We start from the raw sequence: 23,355 nt of genomic DNA, 5'->3' as shown, positions 1-23,355 counted from the left end.
TTGAACAGCCCTATATGCACCTATTTAGGTAACAAGTACGGGGAAGTAGGCTCTAGTTAGCTTTTGTGGGCTTGGGCCTGTTTTTGTTCAAAGAGGAATTTTCACAAATGACTACACTTTGAGTTTTTTTTTTTGGGGTCATTTGCACGATCATCCTTCAAAGGCACTGGTCTTTAATTTTTGGCCCTCAAATTGGTGGTCTTCAACTTTTGACTTTCGCCTAATACCATGAGGTTTGGAGTTCGAATCCTGGCTCAGTAAAAAAAAAATCGCAAGGCAAAATTTCGTAGCAAAGTTTGGCCTATTGGGGCCAAAGTTAGGCCTCAGGCAGAGTTTCAAACTCATGCAAAACTCTGCCTTGCGAAATTACTTTTTATTCTTTCTAAGTTGGGGTTTAAACCCGAAACCTCAGGTTATTAGGCGAAGGAAAAAAATTAAAGACCACAATTTGAGGGGTAAAAATTAAAGACCAGTGCCTTTGAAGGGCAGTCCGCACAAATTTTTTTTTTTTTGGGAAATTTATGTGGTGTAGAGAACATGTAAGAGGTATTTACATTTAGTAACTATACTTTACTTTTTACATCTGGTAGCTAAATGTTGTATTTCAATTACACAAGGTAACTAATACCTCTTTCCACTATGTCCAAGCTTTTCCCTCAACCTTCCCTCTCCCTGTTCTCCCTCAACTCTCTCTCTCAGCATGACACATCTAGGAGTAGATTTCACTATTTTTTTCTGATTAGACATAGTTCTCCTAAATTCTCCAGCTCTTTTCTCGTTGATCAATGACCCGCAGAGCTTCATTTTTGATCCGTGGCTTTTCTTCAAATGTTTCTAGATTTCTTCAGTCGTCTTCTCTAGCCCTTTTCTCCTCCACCACCGTCGTCTTCTATGGTTGGAATTCATGGCCATCGATCGAATTTTTCTCAGATGTAAGTGTATTTTATTTCTTGTATCTCAGATCCGAGTGTATTTTATTTCTTGTATCTCAAATCCAAGTGTATTTTATTTCTTGTATCTCAAATCCGAGTGTATTTTAGGCATAGCTACGCTTTTGCTAATTACATTTCGTAGCTACAGTAATGTGTATTCAAATTCAGCTGTATTCAATTCATCTGTATTCATTCGTAGCTACTTTTACATTGTATTCAACTTATTGTATTTAAATTTAGTTGTATTCAAACAACATATGTGCAAAAAAATATAGGCATATTCAACTGTATTCAAATTCAGTGTATTTATTTGTATACAAAAAAAATCTCCTTCAAAATATAGGCGAAAAATACATAAAGAAACATTGAATTTTATACTAAAAAAAATAATGAATACACTCAAATACATTCACATCTGAGATACCAGAAATAAGATACACTCAAATATGAGATACAAGAAATAAAATACGCCGGAGAATGTCGGGGTCCACTAGAAGTCACCGAAAATCGTTGTTCCGGTCAGATCTGGGTCTTACTACTCCTTTTTCGATCGGTGTGTCGCGGCGGCGGTTAGAACCCACCGGAGAAGACGACGGCTCTGCCATTGACTAGAAGACGACATCGTATCCATTCAAATCAACACAGATCCACACAAAATCAAAACGAACTGCTAGCAATCCAAAACCCTAGGGTTACGAAGTGGACATGTAGATACACGATATACAACGAGTATATGTGTATATATATGTGTATGTATGACGACAGCGGCGGTGTTTAAGGGTCGTTTGACGGTGGTGGCGGCGGTTAGACTTGCCAGAGAAGATGAAGAGGAAGACAGAAGGGTGGGAAGGAGGAGATGGATGAGAGAGAAAGTGAGGCAAGAGAGCAGACGTTAGAGAGAGTTTTGTATTAGTAAACTTGTGTAATTGAAATACAACATTTAGCTACTAGATGTAATTAAAGTAAAGTGTAGTTACTAAATATAAATACCACTTATATGTTCTCTACGCCAAGTAAATTCCCATAAAAGCCATCACCTGCTGTGCCCGCCATGCCCCGCCTTGTTTAAGTATCTTCTTATCTCACCCAATTAAGAGCTTGCCCTGCCTTGCCCCATTGCCATCCCTAGTTTTGAATTAGAATATATAACTTGTATCGAAGTTCGTAAGTGACGTTTGACAAGGATGACTGATTATAATTTTTTCTTGTGTTTTAGCTTATTTCTTTTAGTAAAATACGTATTGTTTGATGTATAAGATGTTCAATGTAGAAAAGTATTAAAATGTATCAAATTCAATTTCTTCATCTTTAATTAGAGGTCTCGATTTTTAGTTCTGAGTATACAAAAAATCCTATTAAGAAGCGCTTCTTCCTTAAATGAATCTTACGCGAAAAATTAATTGGGACCATAATACGAGTATCAAACCCTCCGTCCCCTCAAGTCGCACTTACATTGTGCACTAGGTTAGCAAAAACATGTATAACATTCGAAAACAGTTGGATCAAATACTACTTTTGGCAATGATTCGTTGACTTGTTAGCTTCATTATAAAATGTTATTGGAGAACAATATTCTTGAGCCAATAACCGAAGTAATCAACTCGTTATATATCTTTCAATGAAGGGGAGAGCGTTGAAAATGCAAAATGCTTGCACGTATCGGAAACCAGCCGACTTGGCACACCGTTTAATTAGGTATACTGCTCAACATTGGTACCAAATAAATAGGTATACTGCTCAAAATTGGTACCAAATAAATACAAGAACATGTCCAAAGAGTATTCCAACGTGATAGAGTCTACGCATTAAATAGAATCTTATTGTGATGCATCTATTCATAATTTAATTAAGGGTATGTTAGGTACGAAGCAAACTATTTAATATTTTCTTGAAATATATTTATAGGAAAATAAGTAAATTTCTTACTTATTTTCTTACGTTCGATATGTAAACAAGAAATATTACCGTAAAAGCATTTGTTATTTAGACAAATATTATGGTACCCTTATTGTTAGATTTAATAAGAACCGTGGATTTTTTTTTTAATGGGTACTCACATTTTGAGTTGCAGATTTGCGGTTTTTGCTGTTTTGGTATGTAGTTTTAGAATTTTATGGGGCTTTTATGATGTTTATAATATAATTATTTTTACAGTTTCAGTTAATCTAACCGTCATAGCTTATTAAGTATTCGATGAAGACAAAAAATACTCACTTTTGACAAACTTTAAAAAATAAAATTGCAAAGAAGTATATTTTAAAAAATTGTTTTAAACCTACCCTAAAGACAATTTTTATTTCTCTTCTAGGGGGTTGTTAAAGGTAAAATGTTACGAATATGATTTTTTTTTTCTCCTTACACCAATAATTTAAAATCAACCAATATAATGTGACGTTAGATTATACTGGATATCTTCTTGTTGTTGTTGTTTGTATAATGTTACATTAATCCTTTCGGAGAATATATTGTTCCTCCGTTTTTACTTACACTTATTTTACTTTTGGCCGAAACAATAATATTAAAGGAATTTGTATACTTATGATTAAACTTGTTTCACAAATTACTAACTCTAATTTTTAAAAAACGTAAACACACACAATGTTTGCGGTTCAGTATTTTACATTTTTAATATTTAATACTCAATATTTATCTTTAAAAAATTACATAAAATATTGAAAAGGACCTGTAAGGCAGCTTTATTGCAAACCACAAAGGAAAAAAGAGGAAGAAAAAAAAAAAAAACCAAACCAAGATTAATTAAAACAGAAAAATAAAAACATAAGAAAAGCAAAAAAAATAATAAAAAAAATAAAATAGAAGTTGTAGTACTTCTTATTTTTATTTTATTTTATTTTAAAAAGAAAATTAAGCAGATTGTTAATTTTAAGGATAAATGAAGTTGTGTCTTGTTTTATGCAGACAACTAGGATTCTGAAATTCTGTTGGTTCCAACCGTCACTCTTTCATTCTTTGGAACCAAAAGGATTTCTTTGTAATTTTCTTTCAATTTTCCCTATCCTTCTCAGATTGGTTTAATAGTTAATCATCATGATGATGATGGTCATTTTCATCTTTTAATTTTCCCCTCAGGTATGATCTTTCAATACATTCTTGAAATTAACGTTAATTCATTTTTTTTTCTTCATTTTGTGGGGTTTTATATTTCTTCTGTTCTTCTATATTGTTGCATGTAAATGTATGTGTTGTGGGTCAATTTTAATTTTTTTCATTTGTGGGCATTTATTGATTTGTGTCCTATGTTTTCTTGGGTTTTCAGGGTCTTTCTTGAAATTGCTGATATAGATTTGAGGAAAGGGTGGACTTTTTTATATATGTTGAGTAATTGACATGAAATGGGGCCCATATAGTCTTAATGGATATGTAAGATTCATATTACCAATCCCAATTGTTGTTAGTGTCATTGTTGTTGAGTGATTGACAAGTGCTCATTGGTTTGGTTCACTGGAAATGTAATGTGATTTGGGGATTTAGATTTTTTTGTGGGCAATGGCTGTTGGAGGGATTTCATCTGGTTTTAAACAGAGAAATCCGCGGGGATTTATGACAGTCTTGTCTTCTGCGGCTTGCGAATGGTTCTTGATGCTTATGTTGTTTCTTGATGCTGCATTGTCATATTTGATCACGAGATTTGCAAGTTACTATGAGTTGCAGACACCATGTATGTTGTGCTCAAGGTTTGATCACATACTTGGGGGCAACAAGAAAAGTGGATGTTACAGGAGACATCTTTGCAGGAACCATAAAGAGGATATATCATTTCAAGTGTTTTGTCATATTCATGGTAATCTTGCGGATGTTCGTGCTATGTGTGAAGAATGCCTCGTATCATTTGCTACTGAGAACATACTTGTTAAAGAGTCGGATAACTTAATGATGGCTAAACTTGGGAATAAGAGCTTTATACCTAGTTCTCCCGGTCCATGGAGATGTTCTTGTTGTGACAAGACGTGGAGAGCTCGATCAAGTGCACAAAGATTGCTCCAGCTAACTTCAGTTGGTTTTGGAGCTTCTAAGGCCAATGTCAAGCCTCCTTTGCCACGGGCCCCAGGTCGTAGCCGTTTCAGTCGCCGTGATAGCTTTAAGAAGATCAGGGATAAAATTTCTGGTCCAGAGTCACCTAGGACAAGGGCTGCTGCTCTTGACCCTTTATCACATGTAGGATATACTGAGTTGAAGATTACTTCGGATTCTGAGTCAGAAATCCAGATTTCTGATGATGATAATGATGGATGTTCTGGTACTCGTGGTGGTAAAAATGATTCTAGATCCGAAGATAACGTTCGACTTGGAAAAGGAACAACACAGAAAATAGGAAATGATCCTGCCGCTCCAGAGAATCAGGCTCGCCAATCTTCTCTTCTGGAACAGCCAATGCAGCTGGCTGCTAGCTCAGGCAAAACTGTGAGCTTTCAGGCATCTAATGATGATTTTGTAGGGCATGGATTAGCAGAACTTGATTGGGAAAGTCTTTCTCCTAAGACAGGTGCTTCTGTATTGCCAGAGTTCATTTCAGTACAAAATATTACCGTGTCAACCAATTCTTTAGAAGATCATCACGTATCAGGAGAGACTTCAAACTCCAACATTTTTCTCCCTCATATCTCAGAGCTCTCTGTACTGTCGGAGCTCATATCAGCGAGTAATATACCTTCTTCAACCAGTATTAACATCCATGGGTCAAGTAAGCTGATCTTTTTCTTTAATTGATATGTTTTATATGCGTCTTATACACTTGCTTGTTCCTATTTTTCACTCAAGGCAGTTGAAGTCCTATTTCTCATTTGTTTGTCTTTATAAAATGATTTTGTAGATTTGACTGAAGCAAATGATGAAGGAAACAACGTAACTGAGAAGAATAATGCCAAAGCTCCAGTTCAGATAGATGACAGTGCTCCATCTGTATCAAACCAAAAAATTCGAGCTGACATATCTGTTCTGAGTGATAGAGTGAGAAAACTATCAGATAGACTTGGAGAACCAAGTGCAACTAGTGATTCTGCAAACGCTGGTGAAGGTATTAAGTCGCTTCCCCAACTTCCACAAACTGCAAGTCTTAGGAATCATGATCATGGTGATGACCGCCAAAGAAGTGATGCTTCTAGCTCTGACGGGGTACCTATGCTTCAAACTACCTTCATGGAGAGAGATGATTCTAGTAATGAACCAGCAGATGGATTCAGAGTCAGTGAAATTGAGGGCGAAAGTATTGTTGATAGTTTGAAACGACAAGTTGAACATGATCAGAGATACATAAATGCTCTATACAAGGAACTGGAGGAAGAAAGGAGTGCATCCGCCATTGCCGCTAATCAGGCAATGGCCATGATCACTAGGTTGCAAGAGGAGAAGGCATCACTTCATATGGAGGCCTTGCAGTATTTAAGAATGATGGAAGAGCAAGCCGAGTATGATATGGAGGCATTAGAAAGGGCTAATGATCTCCTTGCAGAAAGGGAGAAAGAGTTGCAAGATCTGGAAGAAGAGTTACAATTATATAGGAATAATTTTCCAGATGAATTAGCAGCAGAGGATCCACAGAAGGAAAACAAAAACCTGAAAGGGGAAAAAGTAATAACTGAGAATCATTGTTTAGAACATGTTGAAAACAAGCTCAGTGGCAGTTCAGATTCGAAAACTGTTAAAGTATCCAAAATCGGTGATAAACCTAGACAGTTTAATGATTCAATATGTAATTTCGAGGATGAAAAGCTACGTATTTCACAACATCTGGAGAACTTGGAGAAAAAGCTTTTTCAAATTTCTAGTAGACAGGCCTCAGATAATGTTCCTTGTAACGGATATTCAGAAAAGATAAAGAAAGATGTTGATGATCAAGTTAAGAAACGAAGTGATGATGGAAAAAGTACTAATTCCCAACAGAAGGAAATTTCTTCATCCACGCGCAACGATTTTTCGGAATCAAATGGAGGCTCCATCGACAAGCCTGTGGATTTAGACTTGGAAAATGCGATTGTTAGTGAAAAGAGAAACCATTTAGACAATAAGCATAGAAAGGTTTCCTCTCTTGGAGGTGAGCTTGATGGGGCTGCTATAGGAAATGAAATTTCAGAGCTTAGTGCGAGGTTAAAAGAACTTGAGAATGACTGTAAATTCCTCATGTATGCTTTTAACTCGCTCCAGAATGGACAAGAAGGAATACAGCTTATTCAGGAAATAGCTCATCAGCTGCAAGAAATACGGAAAATTGAGTTTAACAAGAGATGACTTATCTCTAAATTTGAAGTTTCAAGTTTTACAATGAGAAGGTATGCTTTTATTTAAATGACTTATTTAAATGACTAACATTCTAATAATCCTGATAGTTGATGCACACAGATCTTCTTCTACATTTATCATTGAATATTATGCTGGGGGATGAGGATTTACTGAGAATGTTTTCTTCGATGACTTCTTATAAACAAGATTCCTAGTAATGCTGAGTTGGCAGAACGTTACTGCTTAAATTACATGGAGGGAAAGCAGTTTCTTTTTTTTCCTTTTTCCAGGGGTGGGGGACAAATCTGTCAACTGGTACCCATATGCGACTGATAATAACATCTATTTCTTGCTCCTTAACTATTTTTATCCGCTCTATACTTTACGAAACTTCTAGAAAAATAATTTTGACTATTATTTACCAGGTCTAGACAGATCACGATGTTGCACATATATATGAAGCGAATTGTCAAGAACTGAAGTCCTCCTGCTAATAAATTGTGTTTCTAAATTGAGGCCTGAAGTTGGATTGCAGCCATCTTACTATGTTTGCTGTAAATATAGTTCAATAGCTGGATAAACATGAGGAGCTAAGATAGATGCTTTGACTGTAAATAGCCCTCGGACTTTACATCCCATGCACTTGAAAATATTGTTGTTCTAAATATGTTACAATGCTTTGTTTTTTTACGTGATTCCTACTATTCTACTTTAATTAATTTCTTTACCTCCTCTGTGGGAAGATTCTCCTGCTGAGATTTTAAAGAGATGCATACCGGAAGAGAAGCTGCAGAGAGAAGCCCAGCTGCATCATTATTTACAGCTCATAGTTGGAAAGGAGAAGCGCAAACTGCAGATAACCAAAACAAAAATGACGCCAAATATACAGCCTGCCACTTCTCCTCTGATCTTCGTGAAGAAATAGTTTGATGATCGAGAATTGGTCTAAAGTTCTGCTTGTCGGGTCTTGTTCTCCTCTTAAATTGGTTTTGGTGATAAGTTACTACTCATCATTTCGTTTTTGTTTCCTTTCCCTGTTTTTGGTCCTTTTCACAATTTTGTTAGTTGTTAATGTGACCTTGTGGTGGGATTATGGTGTAATTTGTGTATATCTTTTTCAAGTTTGGGCTTTGTTTCCAGGTTTTTCACAACTGTAAATGCAGATAGACTCTTCAATGACTTCCGAATTTGCTTCCACTTCTGACTGCCTTATGTTGTCTTGTCCTTATCTTTATTCACTTATTTCATTTTCTTTTATCTTCTGTGTAATCAAAATGAACTATGAGTCTCCCTCCATCCTTATTTTTATACCATTTGTTAGACAGAGAATGATTGCCTATTTTACCCAAGGTTTAAACTTAATGGTTCTTAATTCATAATACAACAAGGGCGGGAGAAGTATAATCTAACCCTTAAGGAAAATATACTAAACCCATATTGATACTTTCTGACTACTCGCTGTTGAGAAACATAACCATTCATCAGTCTAATGTGCCGGCAGGAGGTAACAAGTACTCAGTAGAATACTCGAGGTGCATGCAAGTTGATCCGGACATCACGTTATAAAAAGAAGAAACTTAACTATTCATATGTAATCATGAAAGGGAATATAAAGAGCAGATATGGGACTCCATTTCTCAAAATTCAAATTTCCTCTTCCATAGTATCATTTTGCTTCAGTCTGATCGTCACTTATGTATCCCGAAGATAAAATAGACCAACTTCCATGCGCAATTGCTCCCGTCAGGCTTTTTGGCAGTTGGTTAATGATGAAAAGTCATAAACATGAAGTAATTGCCCATGTCATGGATGATACCAATTCATTGCATTTCTTCTTGGCTGCCTCGCCAGACACCGACAAAATTTTAAGTTTACGAGTTTTTGAATTGAAAAAAAAAAAAAAAAAAACAGTTAACTGAATTCTGCTAAATTACGTAGACATATAAAGTAATTTTCTTAATAAAGCATATAAGTTTTGACTATAGCTATTGAGTTCTGCTGAACCGCTTTCTCTGTAGTTCTCTCTACCTTAATCTTTAAGTATGAAGAGGAAATAATTTTTTTTTTTTTTGGTGTTTTAATCTTCAAAACTTTGAATTCTTCTTAATTGCGTGCTTTATATTCTACCTAATCTTTATTTATTAACTGTTTTTCCTTTTGAAATTTTTTACCATGGAGTAGGGAGTTATAGATAACTACCGAGAGTTGACTTTCTAGATTTGAAACATATGAAGTAACTGATGACGTCGATTCTCTGCCTCAAAATGTTTAAGTTGAGAAAGAACTTCTATAAGGTGAAAAAAAAATTAAAAAATTATAGATATTTGTGAACACGTTGCGACCGTTTTGGGGCATTCGTTGGAATACATCACAAAGGACAACTAAAAGCTCTTAAAGAAAGATTTAAAATTGATTAGTGTGAACACTTGCTGGCTAGTTAGTCAACCTTTCCCATGTTGAAAAATAAAAATATTAAAAAAAGAAAGATGGATACAATAACACTGAATTAATTTTACAAAAAAAAAAAAGAGAGGTTGCGGGAAAAGTGATTTGTCTTACCGGGAGATGAGAAATAAGTATGACCCTAAAAAGAAAATTAATTAATGGACGATATATAAATAATGCGAATAGCAAATATTTTTTCTCATTGGAATGGAAGGAAGAAATAATATTCTTTAGCAATTGGCAAAGCGAATGGCAACATAGAATACAATTACTATGCAATACAACATGTAACAACGATCCAAACAAGCTGGTCCCAAATATTACGGCAATTAATATTTGAACTGTATGTGCATGTGAGAGAATCTCAGGAAGATTCCATAAATTAAAACTAATGAGTCCAAAAGTTCTATAAATAGCTTCATCTATAAATAGCTTCATGTAGTGTTCAGTACTCTTCACTCTTAAGCAAACTGCAAGAAATTAGAAATGATCATGATAGACTTGAACCTTTCAACTTCTTTACTCCTTTGCCCTGTTCCTTTCCTTTTCCTCTTCTAATTTTTTTTTTTTTTAAATCATAATGTTTTTATTGCTTCTTTCACTTGCCTTAATTAAATTGTTTTGGATTTTGAGACATTTATGTTTGTATAAAGCTTCAGTTGCAAGTGGATAATTATTTAATTAAGTTATCTTTTTATAATGAAAGTCAAGAGGAATGCGCTAGAATTAGATGTGATTCATGTACCAGCAAGCTAAATTATAGTAAAAGCTTGTTAAGTGCTTTACAAGTACTTTAGAGCACGGTGAAGCTTACGTTTTCTAGAGGAGTTGTTTAAAGTTTAAACTCAAGCGTGATCAGCCATCTGCTTTATTTTACTGTGACGTTATTTGACTGAAGTTAAAGTACAATATACCAAATTAATTCAAATATCTTCTTTTATATTCATTCCGCTTCAATCGGATCTCACTTATATATATTGAAGATCGATCAACTTGACCAACTTCAACGGGCAATTGCTCCCATCAAGCTTTTTGGCAATTGGCCAATGGATGATACCAATTCATTGCATATCTTCTTGTTATTAAATCTGTATTGCAAAAAATATTTTGAACCACTAAGTTAAACTAATTCCTGAAACAGAAAACAGAATCTGTCCAATTTCTGCAAAACTGTAGAAAACGAAATTAACAGAAACTGAAAAATAATATGAACAGTATATGGAAAACCAAATCGAGCCCACTGAATTCATAGTGTGTCCTTGAAAATTATTCCCCTCAACGTACTCGAGGTATTGGAATCTTTCCTCCCAGATAGAACGATTTACTCACCAAAATAGCGGTAAAGAATTGTGTGACTACGAACCACTCAAGGTAGTATATCACACGAGAGTTTTTAAGAAGGCAGAGAAAGAAGAAGATGAATATCAGAAAATTTCGTAAGTAAAAATTCTGAGGATCAACAGAAATCTATAGCCTGTTTTCAGAAAAGTTTGCAACCTTTCAGAAAAATTCCGTTGAAAAACGAAGGGAAATTGTTTTTAAATTAATTCGGGAAAGGGTCGCGGGTCAGGACTTTTTAATTAATTAATTAATTAAATAAATAATAATTAGTTAAATAATTAAAATTAAAGGAAATTTGGTCCAAAAAGATTATTAATCAATCAGATCATTTGACTAAATCCAAATCCAAATCCGAAGCCGAGCGACGACGACGACGCGAGGGGAGGCCCTCTTCTTGATCCTTTAGCAACACGAAGGAGTGCTTCTACTTTTAAGTAGGAGAAGTTTTCTTTCCACCGCCTATGAGGGACAAATGCTTATTTCATAAAGCAAGAGTGAACAACTCATTTTTCCCTCCACTTCTTTTCCCTCCATTTCCCATTCAACCTATCGATTAAATCCAACAATCCCCCATATGAATGGGGAATGGCTATAAGATAAAGGAATGCACGGATAAGTATGTGATATATAAGCGAAGATTAATTGCATCTGGATAAGTAGGTTTCCCTTTGAACTTTCCGTAGTGAACTTATATCGGATATACTTGATCAATCGGTAGATGTGATATCTTTGAACCGTCGAACTTTGTTGTATAACTAGACAACATAAGTCACACAATTAACCCTCAACCATCTATAGTTCTCACTTTGTTGTGTTCGTTTTAGCCATGAACACCGCCCGGTTTCGTGAATGCATAGAATGGGCCTTTACCATCATTCCCCTTGAAGCGCTTATACTTCACACTCACATAGGTGATTTCTAAACGTGTAGTCCTATAGACACACTATCTGGTCATGTTCTGCCAGACTTAGACAATCATTAAAAAACTTTAATGCTTTATTAACTCATTAAAAAGCCTTAAGGTTTTATCCTTGTTTCTGAACATTGTCATTATCACGAGAATAGGTTGAGTTATTTGACAATGTTGAACCGTCATTCATAACTTTGTTTGATCTCTTTGAACCTAGTTCTTGGGATCTCCAATCTACTAGGTAGAGTCACCGCCATGATGACTTGTCCTAGGCCTTAACCCCATTCCCCTCGATGATCTTTCAACAGCCTCTCTAGATAGGCCTTTTGTTAGCAAATCCGATACGTTATCTCTTGACTTTACGTAGTCAATAGTGATAACACCACTAGGGAGTAGTTGTCTAACGGTATTGTGTCGCTGTCGAATGTGACGCGATTTTCCGTTATACATAATGCTCCCTGCCTTACCTATTGCCGCTTGGCTATCACAATGTATACATATAGGTGCCAAAGGTTTGGGCCAAAATGGAATATCTTCCAAGAAATTTCGAAGCCATTCAGCTTCTTCACCAGCCTTGTCTAAAGCTATAAATTCATATTCCATTGTAGAGCAAAAAAGTATGATGTCTGTTTTGATGATTTCCAAGACACTGCTCCTCCACCAACAGTGAAAACATATCTACTCATGGATTTAACTTCAGATGAGCCAGTGATCTAGTTTGCATCACTATACCCCTCAATTACTGCGGGATATTTATTATAATGCAAAGTATAGTTTTGGGTGTGTTTCAAATACCCCAAGACTCGTTTCATTGCCATCCAATGAGTTTGATTGGGATTACGCGTAAATCGACTCAGCTTGCTAATAGCACATGCTATGTCTGGTCGTGTACAATTCATAATATACATCAAACTTTCCAAGACTCGTGCATAGTCCAATTGTGAGTCACTTTCACCTTCATTCTTTTGAAATGCAAAACTTACATCAATTGGAGTTTTTGCGACATTGAAATTTAATTACTTGAACTTGTCAAGTACCTTTTCAATATAATGTGACTGAGATAATGCTAGACCTTGTGGAGTTTTATGGATCCTAATTCCTAAGATCAAATCAAAGAATTCCTAAGTCTTTCATGTCAAATTTGCTAGCAAGCATACGCATCGTAGCATTTACATCAGCAATATCTCTGCTCATTATCAACATGTCATCAACATATAAACAAACAATGACTTCATGATTTGGAGTATTTTTAATGTAAACACATTTGCCACACTCATTAATCTTGAATCCATTTGCTAACATTGTTTGGTCAAATTTCGCATGTCATTGTTTGGGTGCTTGTCTAAGTTCATAAAGTGACTTAACAAGTTTGCACACTTTCCTTTCTTTACCAGGAACCACAATGTCACACCCTAATTTCCGATAGGGCATGATGGGCACCCGACCCTTACTTAGGGCCGAGCGAACCCGCTGACTCTCGTCATACTCATAATCATACTGGGCCCGCAAAACATGACATAAGCACATAGTGAATTTTTTTTTTTTTTTTTGAAAACAAACATGCCTTTCATCTTTGTCAAATCAAATAAACTAGCATCGTATGAAATCTGTAAACATATGAAGTTCGTAACATAATGCATATAATACGTCGGCTTACATAGCCGCTTACAAAACCGACATATCACACACACGACACCGTTCGCAAAGTCTCTACCAACATCTCGTATACCATACAAAAGCGCTCGTATTCGGAAGACCGAGGAAACGGGCTCGCCAACCCACTGAACGTCTTCCGCTAACGTCATCTACTCATCTCGCGGGTACCGCGCGGCATGAAATGCGACCCCGAAGAAAGCGGGGTCGATGAATATGTATTGAGCATGTAAAGCATGGCATACGTAAAACGAGGTCATAACCCAAGTAAGGAGTGCGTAAAATGAGCATAAAAATCCGAATACCTAAGGGCTTGCACTCAAGTACAAATCATACATAGGCGGTACGAAGACAAATGTGATAATCAATGCCAAAATGCTTAGCTTTTTTGTAAAACGTTTCGATCTCATATATATAGAAAATAGAACAAATCATATGAGCTGACATTAACCGACTGATCATAATCCAGACTGTCAAAATCACATATACACATACCGCGGTCAAGTACCCAGCGGCCAATGTCACATATACACATACCGCGGTCAAATATCCAGCGGTCAATATCACACATACCGCGGTCAAATATCCAGCGGTCAATATCACACATACCGCGGTCAAATATCCAGCGGTCAATATCACACATACCATGTCAAAATATCCGGCGGCAATATCACACATACCGCGGTCAAAATATCCGGCGGCAATATCACACATACCGCGGTCAAAATATCCGGCGAATATCGCACATGCGGCATGCCGCCCTATAGCGGAGGGGCTCGGCGAACCGGACACATCATACTCCAGAATATCATATAGTGCGCACGATACATAACCGAATTGCAGAAACCATAGTCACGTATCAAAATCACATACATAAAAATCCTTATTTCAGACTCAACCGATAAATAAGTAATCATACTCGGGGGTCAGAAAGATAGTCATATTGAATTCTTTCAAAAAGCCATCAGAACTATACAGAGGAAAGTCGCGGGACCCACGGACGAGCGTCAACCCAATCCGGGCCCGCCTATGAAAATTAAAGTCATTATACGTCATAAAATCATTTGCGAAGATATCAAAGCGATCCGAGCCCTTTCTTGAAAGTTACGGTCGTTCGTAGTTTCGGAATCGTTTAAGAACAAAACTCTTTTGAAAACGAAACTCTTCTGAAAACAAAACTCTTATGTAACCTTAGAAATTTAGTCATACCAAAGACATAAGGATCATAATTCGTCTACATTAAGAATACGAATATCAAGAAACAAATAAGAATCGTTTGCGAACTTATCAAAGCAATCCGGTTCTGTCTGTGAAAGTTACGAACGTTCGTAGTTGCAAAACTCTTTTGAAAACAACCATTTTTATGCAACATTTGAGAACCAATCATACAAAAACATATAAACCATAGCTTGACCATATAAAGATGCCAACATCAAGAAGCAAATAAGCATCGTAAACATGCTCGGATTTTACGAATATAATTTCCCCCGAAGCTCATAGTACATCATAACTTAGTTGCGTCTAGGACATGCCAAAAGGAAAGAAGGATAAGCTTCACATACCTTGATTGCTTCCTGAGCTAATCCAAACTCAAGTCTCGGCTTCTCAAAATCTACAATATCATCATTAGACACCAAACATTAGCCATAGGCACTTAGTAATCCAATTCCAAACTAACACTTTATCTACGGAAATTTGGGCAGCATTTCCCCTATAAATTCAACCACCCCGAGAATTCAACTCGGCCAATATCATCAACAACAATACCAACAACCATTCCAACAATATCAATAAGTAATTTCAAACGCATTCTAACATTAACAACCTTCATCCACATAATTCGACGACATTTCATTTACCTTCCATTTAACTACATACATTCAAATCAATATCGACGCTCACATATTCAAATACTAATCCGAGATCATTCAAACAAAATTCAAGAATGCTTCAAACAATCCACCCAACATTCAAACAATCCAAACAATACACTATGGAACCCGAAACCTTCCCAACTCAACATGAACAACAATAACATATTTCTTTCTTCCAAACTCATAAACTACTCCAACAATCCACACTTTAATAACATCATCTTCATAAATACAAGAAATTACATTTAATTCACATTAGCTTTCAAAACAGCCCACACACGATTGTAACCTCAATTTGAACCATTAAACTTTCATTTGCATCATTGAATCCACAACACAACAATCCAAAACACTAAATAAAATTTGTTCATCATTCCTACATAACACCACATATACACTACCAAGCTCACAACAATTATAACTTCAACTTGAACCATTCAATACCTTCATTCTCATCACATAATCCATGACAACAACAACCAAAATACTAAGTAAAATCAATTCGCCATAACCTACTCAAAACAGCCCCTATATGGCCAATCCTCAACATGCATAATTTCATGAGTCTCATTCATTTTCTACACACTACAACAACACACAAACATGCTAAATACAATTAATTCATCACTCCTTCTACACAACACATACTACACGGCTACAATCCACACACACACGGCTCAACTTCAACTTGCAATATTTCATGAATTTCATTCCCTTCTACATTTCACAACATGAACAATCATCCATAAAACACATAAAGAGGATTAAATCTCACCTTTTCCCTTCAACTTCTCTATACGGCTAGACTTGCTCATAACCACAACGAACGATTTTCTTGCTCCAACAACTACTCCATGTTGATTAGAACCTTCCAATTAGTAGGAAACCTAGAAGAAATAAAAATTTTGATGGCTATTTTTGGACCTCCGTTTTCCTCTCCATGGCCGAACCTCCCTTCTTTGTTTTCTCTACAAGTTTCTTGAATTTTCCAAGTGATGAAAATGATGAAGATGATTAATTGTCATCTTTTAGCCACTTATATATTGCTTCCATGTGGCCCATGGCCCACACCCCACCCATGGCCACATATGGCCATTTTCATGAAATATTCTTTTTCCAAAATTTCACTTCTAGCCCTTAATTTTCATGAAATGCTTAACTTTTCATAATTCACTTTTGACCCCAAATTTTTCTTATTCCAATTTTACCCTTAACACTCCATGCCAATGAAAATATGAATATGCAACTTATGCACTTTTAACAAAATCGGAAGAAATTATAACCTTGTCCTTAACTTATCATGACTGACTCGGATTATCCCAATGTACCAAAATACGGGATATAACACACAAAACCCTCAGGTTGTTCCATGTAAATTTCTTCCTCCAATTCTCCATTTAAGAAAGTTGTCTTGACATCCATTTGATGGATTTCAAGACCATATACGGCTGCTAGTGCCACTAACACCCGAATAGATGTTATCCTTGTTACCGAAAAATATGTGTCAAAGTAATCAAGGCCTTCTTTTTGTCTATAACCTTTGACCACAAGTCTTGCCTTGTATTTGTCAATAGTGCCATCAGCTTTCATTTTCCTTTTAACGATCCATTTTGATCCTAAAGGTTTATTTCCAGGAGGAAGGTCAACCAATTCCCATGTATGGTTGTTTAAAATTGATTCAATCTCACTATTGACTGCCTCTTTCCAAAATCTTTGAATCGAGAAGAAGACATTGCCTTTTAAATGTTTGAGGCTCATTTTCAAGCAAGAATGTCACAAAATTTTGTCCAAAGGAAGTAGATGTCCTTTGACGTTTGCTACGCTTTGGATCCTCTTCACTTGGTTTACTTTCCTTTGGTTCTTCCCGCGGCCGTTTAGATCTTTCACTTGACGACTCACATTCAGTTTTATACGGATAAATGTTTTTAAAGAATTCAGCATTGTCTGATTCAATTACCGTATTAACATGAATTTCAGGATTGTCTGATTTGTGAACCAAAAACCGACAAGCTTTGCTGTTTGTAGCATAGCCAATAAAAACACAATCCACAGTTTTTGGTCCAATTTTTACCCTTTTGGGCAAAGGAACTTGGACCTTTGCTAAACACCCCCACGCTTTGAACTATTTCAAGTTGGGTTTTCTTCCTTTCCATTGTTCATATGGAATAGATTGTGTTTTGCTGTGGGGCACCCTGTTGAGTATTCGATTAGCTGTAAGGATAGCTTCCCCCCACAAGCTCTGCGGTAAACTGGAACTTATTAATAAAGCATTCAACATTTTCTTTAATGTTCGATTTTTCCTTTCCGCAATTCCATTTGATTGTGGTGTGTAGGGGGCAGTAGTTTGATGAATAATTCCATATTCTAAACATATCTCTACAAAAGGAGATTCGTATTCTCCACCCCTATCACTTCTAATCATTTTTATCTTTTTATTCAATTGATTTTCCACTTCGTTTTTGTATTGCTTAAATGCATCAATTGCTTCATCCTTACTATTAAGCAAATACACATAACAATATCGAGTGCAATCGTCAATAAAAGTTATAAAACACTTTTTCCCACCGCGAGATGGTATTGACTTCATATCACATATATACGTGTGGATTAAGTCTAAAGGATTTGAACACCTATCAATAGACTTATATGGATGTTTAACAAACTTAGATTCAACACAGATTTCACATTTTGATTTATTACACTTGAATTTAGGCAATACTTCTAAATTAATCAATTTTCGCAAGGTTTTGTAGTTGACATGTCCTAAACGAACATGCGATAAATCATTTGACTCCAATAAGTAAGATGAAGCTGAATTCTTATTAATACTGTCAACAACTATTACATTGAGTTTAAAAAGGCCCTCGGTGGCAAAATTTCCTTTCCTATGAACATATCATTCTTACTTATTATAATTTTCTCACTAACCAAAGATGCACTTAAACCCGTTTTTGACGAGTAGTCCGATTGAAACTAAATTCTTCCTAATTGTTGGAACATGCAGAACATTGTTGAGAGTCAGCACCTTGCCGGAATTCATCTTCAGAAGTATCTTCCCATATCCTTCAACCTTGGCTGTTGCAGTATTTCCCATAAACAGTTCCTCTTCGGGTCCAGCGGAAGCATAGGTTGCAAATGCTTCTTTTACAGCAAGAAACATGTCGAGTGGCACCAGAATCAAGCCACCACTCCTTTAGGTTTCCAACCAAATTGCACTCTGATAGCATTGTACACAGATCATCCATGCCATCATTCTTCTCCACCATATTGGCTTGTCCCTTTCCCTTGTCCTTTTTCGGGATACGACAATCTAGGGCTTTGTGGCCAGCTTTCCCACAATTATAGCAATTGCCCTTGAATTTTTTCTTGTTTTGCTCCTTACTCTTTCTAAAAGGTTTCTTCCTTTTCTTATTCTTTGAGCGCTTCTTCTTCAACGATGTTCGCTCCCATAATCGTTGAATTTCCACGCGACTTCTTTTCAGCAACTTTATTATCTTCCTCAATCTTCAAGCGGATCACAAGATCTTCCAGCGACATTTCCTTACGCTTGTGTTTCAAATAGTTCTTGAAGTTTCTCCATGAAGAAGGCAACTTCTCAATCACAACAGCCATTTGAAATGCCTCGTTGAACACCATTCCTTCAAAGAATAAGGTCATGGATAAGGACTTGGAGTTCTTGAACTTGGGTTCCAACAGTTTTACTGTCTGTCATCTTATAGTCAAGAAACTTGGCAACCACGAATTTTTTCAAGCATGCATCTTCAGTTTTATACTTCTTTTCGAGTGCAAGCCATAATTCTTTTGAAGTTTTGCGTAACCGTAGACATTATACAGATCATCATCTAGTGCACTAAGGATGTATCCTTTGCACAAAAAATCTGCATGCTTCCAAGCCTCAGTAATCATAAAGCGCTGGTTTTCAGGCATTCCTTCTTCAGTAACAGGAGGATTTTCATTTGTGAACTTCTGCATGCCTAGAGTAGTCAGCCAGAAGAACATTCTTTGCTGCCATCCTTTGAAGTTGATACCAGAAAACTTCCCTAGTTTCTCTGCCGGTGCCATCGCGTGTGCAGTAGTTGGACGGCTTGACGATGCAATATTTTTCGGCCCAACAGTCACGCCAACAGTAGTACCAACAGTCGCACCAACAGTTGCAGTTTCATTAGGAGCATTAACATCACTTTCTATTTCCATTCTTCACTGTCAATAATTGACAAACTGTTTAATAAATGGCAAATGAAACAGAACAGTAAACAGAGAAGATATATTTTTTTCTTTTTCTAGAATCTGTTTCACGATGAAGTTTTTATGTTCTTCAAATCGCGTCACTATTATGAACTTTAATAATCCAACGAAGTTTTTATGTTCTTCAAGTTGGACTAGAAAAATTCCAATAGAGTAGAAAACCAGAAGGTTTTAGTCTCCAAAACAGAATACAGATTAAAATATATAAACACTATAATTTCCTTAAGATTGTTATTAAATCTGTATTCCAAAAAATCTTTGAACCAGTAAGTTAGACTAATTCCTGAAACAGAAAACAGAATCTGTCCAGTTTCTGCAAAACTATAGAAAACGAAATTAACAGAAACTAAAAAATAATATGAACAGTATATGGAAAACCAAATCGAGCCTACTGAATTCACAGTGTGTCCTTAAGGAAATTATTCCCCTCAATGTACTCGAGGTATTGGAATCTTTCCTCGCAGGATAGAACGATTTACTCACCAAAATAGCGGTACAACAAATTCAGGTGACTACGAACCACTCGAAGGTAGTATATCACACGAGTATATAGCCTGTTTGGGAAAAAGTTTTCAACTTTTCAGAAAAGTTCGTAACCTTTCAGAAAAATTCCGTTGAAAAACGGAGGGAATGTTTTTAAATTAATCCAGGAAAGAAAGAAAACGGGTTGGGTCGCGGTTCAGGACTCTTTAATTATAATCAATCAGATCATTTGACCGAAGCCGAAGCTGAAGCCGAGCGGAGCGACGATGACGGCGTGAGGGGAGACCCTCTTCTTGACCCTTTAGCAACACGAAGGAGTGCTTCTACTTTTAAGTAGGAGAACTTTTCTTTTCATCACCTATGAGGGACAAATGCTTATTTCATAAAGCAAGAGGGAACAACTCATTTTTCCCTCCACTTCTTTTCCCTCCATTTCCCATTCAACTTATCGATTAAACCCAACACTTCTTGGCCACTTCATCAGAGACGGAATCAGAATTTTAAATTTTTGAATAAGAAAGATAGTTTACTGGCTTTTGAATAATTATTTATACATATTAAGTGAATTTCTTAATATGTACAAATATAGAGTTTTAACTAAAGCTACAAGATTCTGCCTGCACGTTGCTCTCTCTAGCTTCCCCCTGTGCCTCATGTTACCTTAATTTATAGGTATGAAAGAATAAAAACATTTTTGGTGTTTTAGTCGTCAAAACTTTGAATTCTTTTTAAACAAATCCTAAGGTTTCCGAGGTTTAATGATATGCCTTATTTCCTACCTAATCTTTATTTATTAACTATTTTTTCCTTTTGAAATTTTCTATTACCATTGAGTATGGAGTTTATAGATAACTACAGAGTTTGATTTTCTAGATTTGAAACACATGAAGTAACTGATGATGTCTATTCTCTGCCTCAAAATGTTTAACTTGAGTGAGAAATGCCAAATTATAGATATCTGTGACTACAGTGAACATGTTGTGCTTGCGACTGTAACTTTGGCTTTCGTAGAAATACAAATGCGCAAAGGACAACTAAGTAATTTGCCTTATGAGTACATGGCAAAATCGAAGCTTCTCATTGTCAAAATCAGAAATGATTGGTATATTTGGTATGACTGAATCATTTTCCAGAAGTAATATAATAAAGTAATAATGCGATCACATTAAATAGTATTACATAAAATAGTAATACTTTTTATCATTAGAATCTAATAATACAATATAACATATTTAAACAACAATTAAAATAAATATTATATTTAAAACAACAATACTACACCATACAAATATAATATGTAACAACCATCCGAACAAGGAGGTCCAAAATATTACTCCCTCCGTTTATTTTTAATTGTCCTGTATACTAAAAATAATTGTCCATTTTTACTTGTCTAGTTTAGAACATCAAGAGATAATTTACTATTTTATACCCTTAGTATTAATATTCCAATTCCCTTTTCCAACATTTTGTAGCCGATCGTTTCGGGGTTAATTATGGTCCCCGACTGGAGAAAACTTTTTCAGCCCCAAGCGTAGACCCAAACCGAAGAAGGCGGGTATCGTTTACGGTGCCGGCTGATATGAACATGTTATCTGGGCCGGTCGGGGTGGCCAGTTATCTGTACCCTCTGGTGACCGCAGAGGATCGGAAGAAAATGAAGGAGGTCGATAAATCCCGCCTTTTCAACGAGGCTCAGCAAGCTTTGAACCGGGTATGCCTTTTTCCTTTTTTCATTTTTATACTTAACTTTATTTTTCCTTCATGCTCTAACAATTGCTCCTTTCTTGTTCCAGGCCTCTGTGCTTCATCATGAAAGCTTCCACCGACTGAGGTTGGGGATGGACCGTCTTAAAGATCAGCTCGAAAAGAAGACTCAAGAGGCGGAATCGCTCAGGAAGCTCTACGAACAGAACCTGGAGCATATCTCGAGCTTTCCCGACCCCTCCACTCTTCAGTCGGATCTGGAAAGGGCCCGGAATGAGGCCATCGAGGCCAAACGGGAACATGACCTCCTAGCTGAGAAGGTAAGGGCTTTTGAAGTTCATAATAAGAAGTTAATAGTCGATGCTAACGCTACTTCTTCTCAGGCTCGAGATTATGTGACCCAGATTGACCAACTTCGGTTAGAGCTTAACGAGATCAAGCTCGAGCTTGAGGCCTTCAAGGATGAAATGATTGGAGTTGCCACCGAACGGGATGCTCTCAAGGATCAGCTTCGTGCGATGACGGAGCAGGCTGATGAACTTTGGTCAAAACTTGCTTTGGTCGAGTCTGAGCGTGACAGCCTTGGTCGGGATATGATCGATCTGCGGGCCAAACATAATGAAGCCCTGGGCCAAATCTCGAGTTATGATGGGATGTTGGCTCAGTATAAAGTCGACGTGACCACGGCTGAGAGGTTAGCGACACCCGGGCTGAGTATATGCAGTGCTTATCCCGGAAGGAGACCACGAAGAGATTCATGCCACCGAGGTGGATTTTTTGGGTCCGATAGAGGAAGACAAGAGGCTCGAGGTAGAGGCAAAAGCCGTGTATGATCCTGAGGTGTCGGACAGTGACCTCGAATCAGCGGAGGGTGACGCCGAGAGCTTGGGCAAAGATCAGGCTTAGGAATCTTAGGTTTCTTTTATCTTTTGAAACTCAAGGCCGTTATCTGAGCCTTTGTAAATCTTTTGACATATATATATATATATATATATATATATATATATATATATATATATATATATATATAAGAAGATTTTTGCCCGTTTACTCACCATTTTTCATTGCCTTGTATTCTGTGTTTAAGAATTTAGAACACTCATTGGCTTGGTTTAATGTTTGTCCGATACGCGCTATTGCCTTAGCATGTATCATCGCCTTAGCAAAAATAAAATTTAGAGTGGCGGTGACTCGATCTCGAGTGTTACCGTTGTGATATCATCCTGGCACCGAATTTTAGAGACGATACCGAGGTTGTTCGTTAACCGTTAACAAGTTAATGAATATGTGGCATACCAAAGGCCTTGTTTGAGAACTTAGACGCCTCTGGGTCGCATAACGTGCTCGGGTCAAAATCCTAAATGACTTCGGTCCTCGTTTTGCCCGTAATTGGCTAGACAATCTGGGTTGTCGTTTTTGGGTTTTTAGACCGTAGTCTTTAACTATTTAGACCGTAGTCTTTTAGTTTACACGTTTTAGATACTTGGGGACCGTAGTCTTTAACTGTTTAGACCGTAGTCCTTTAATT

At 36.6% G+C, this 23,355-nt stretch overlaps 1 protein-coding gene across 2 annotated transcripts; it reads left to right on the top strand.

Annotated features, from left to right (window-relative positions):
* Positions 1-3,632: 3,632 nt before the first annotated feature.
* Positions 3,633-8,366, top strand: LOC132051055 (probable myosin-binding protein 4). 2 transcript variants are annotated; one of them, XM_059442362.1, is made up of 4 exons: positions 3,633-4,022; positions 4,210-5,634; positions 5,764-7,219; positions 7,595-7,902. In XM_059442362.1, exons 2-3 carry the CDS (start codon positions 4,440-4,442, stop codon positions 7,176-7,178), a joined length of 2,610 nt encoding a protein of 869 aa, XP_059298345.1. In that variant the 5' UTR covers positions 3,633-4,022; positions 4,210-4,439; the 3' UTR covers positions 7,179-7,219; positions 7,595-7,902. The 2 variants fall into 2 exon arrangements, with proteins under 2 accessions (XP_059298345.1, XP_059298341.1); XM_059442358.1 differs by lacking the exon at positions 7,595-7,902 and adding an exon at positions 7,913-8,366 and having other exon boundaries at positions 3,635-4,022.
* The last annotated feature ends 14,989 nt before the right edge of the window (positions 8,367-23,355 follow it).

This window comes from Lycium ferocissimum, chromosome 1 (assembly GCF_029784015.1).
Source record: "Lycium ferocissimum isolate CSIRO_LF1 chromosome 1, AGI_CSIRO_Lferr_CH_V1, whole genome shotgun sequence".
In the NCBI taxonomy this organism is placed as follows: domain Eukaryota; kingdom Viridiplantae; phylum Streptophyta; class Magnoliopsida; order Solanales; family Solanaceae; genus Lycium; species Lycium ferocissimum.
The sequence above is the reverse complement of the archived record's forward strand: the minus strand, read 5'-3'. Positions and strand labels throughout refer to the sequence as shown.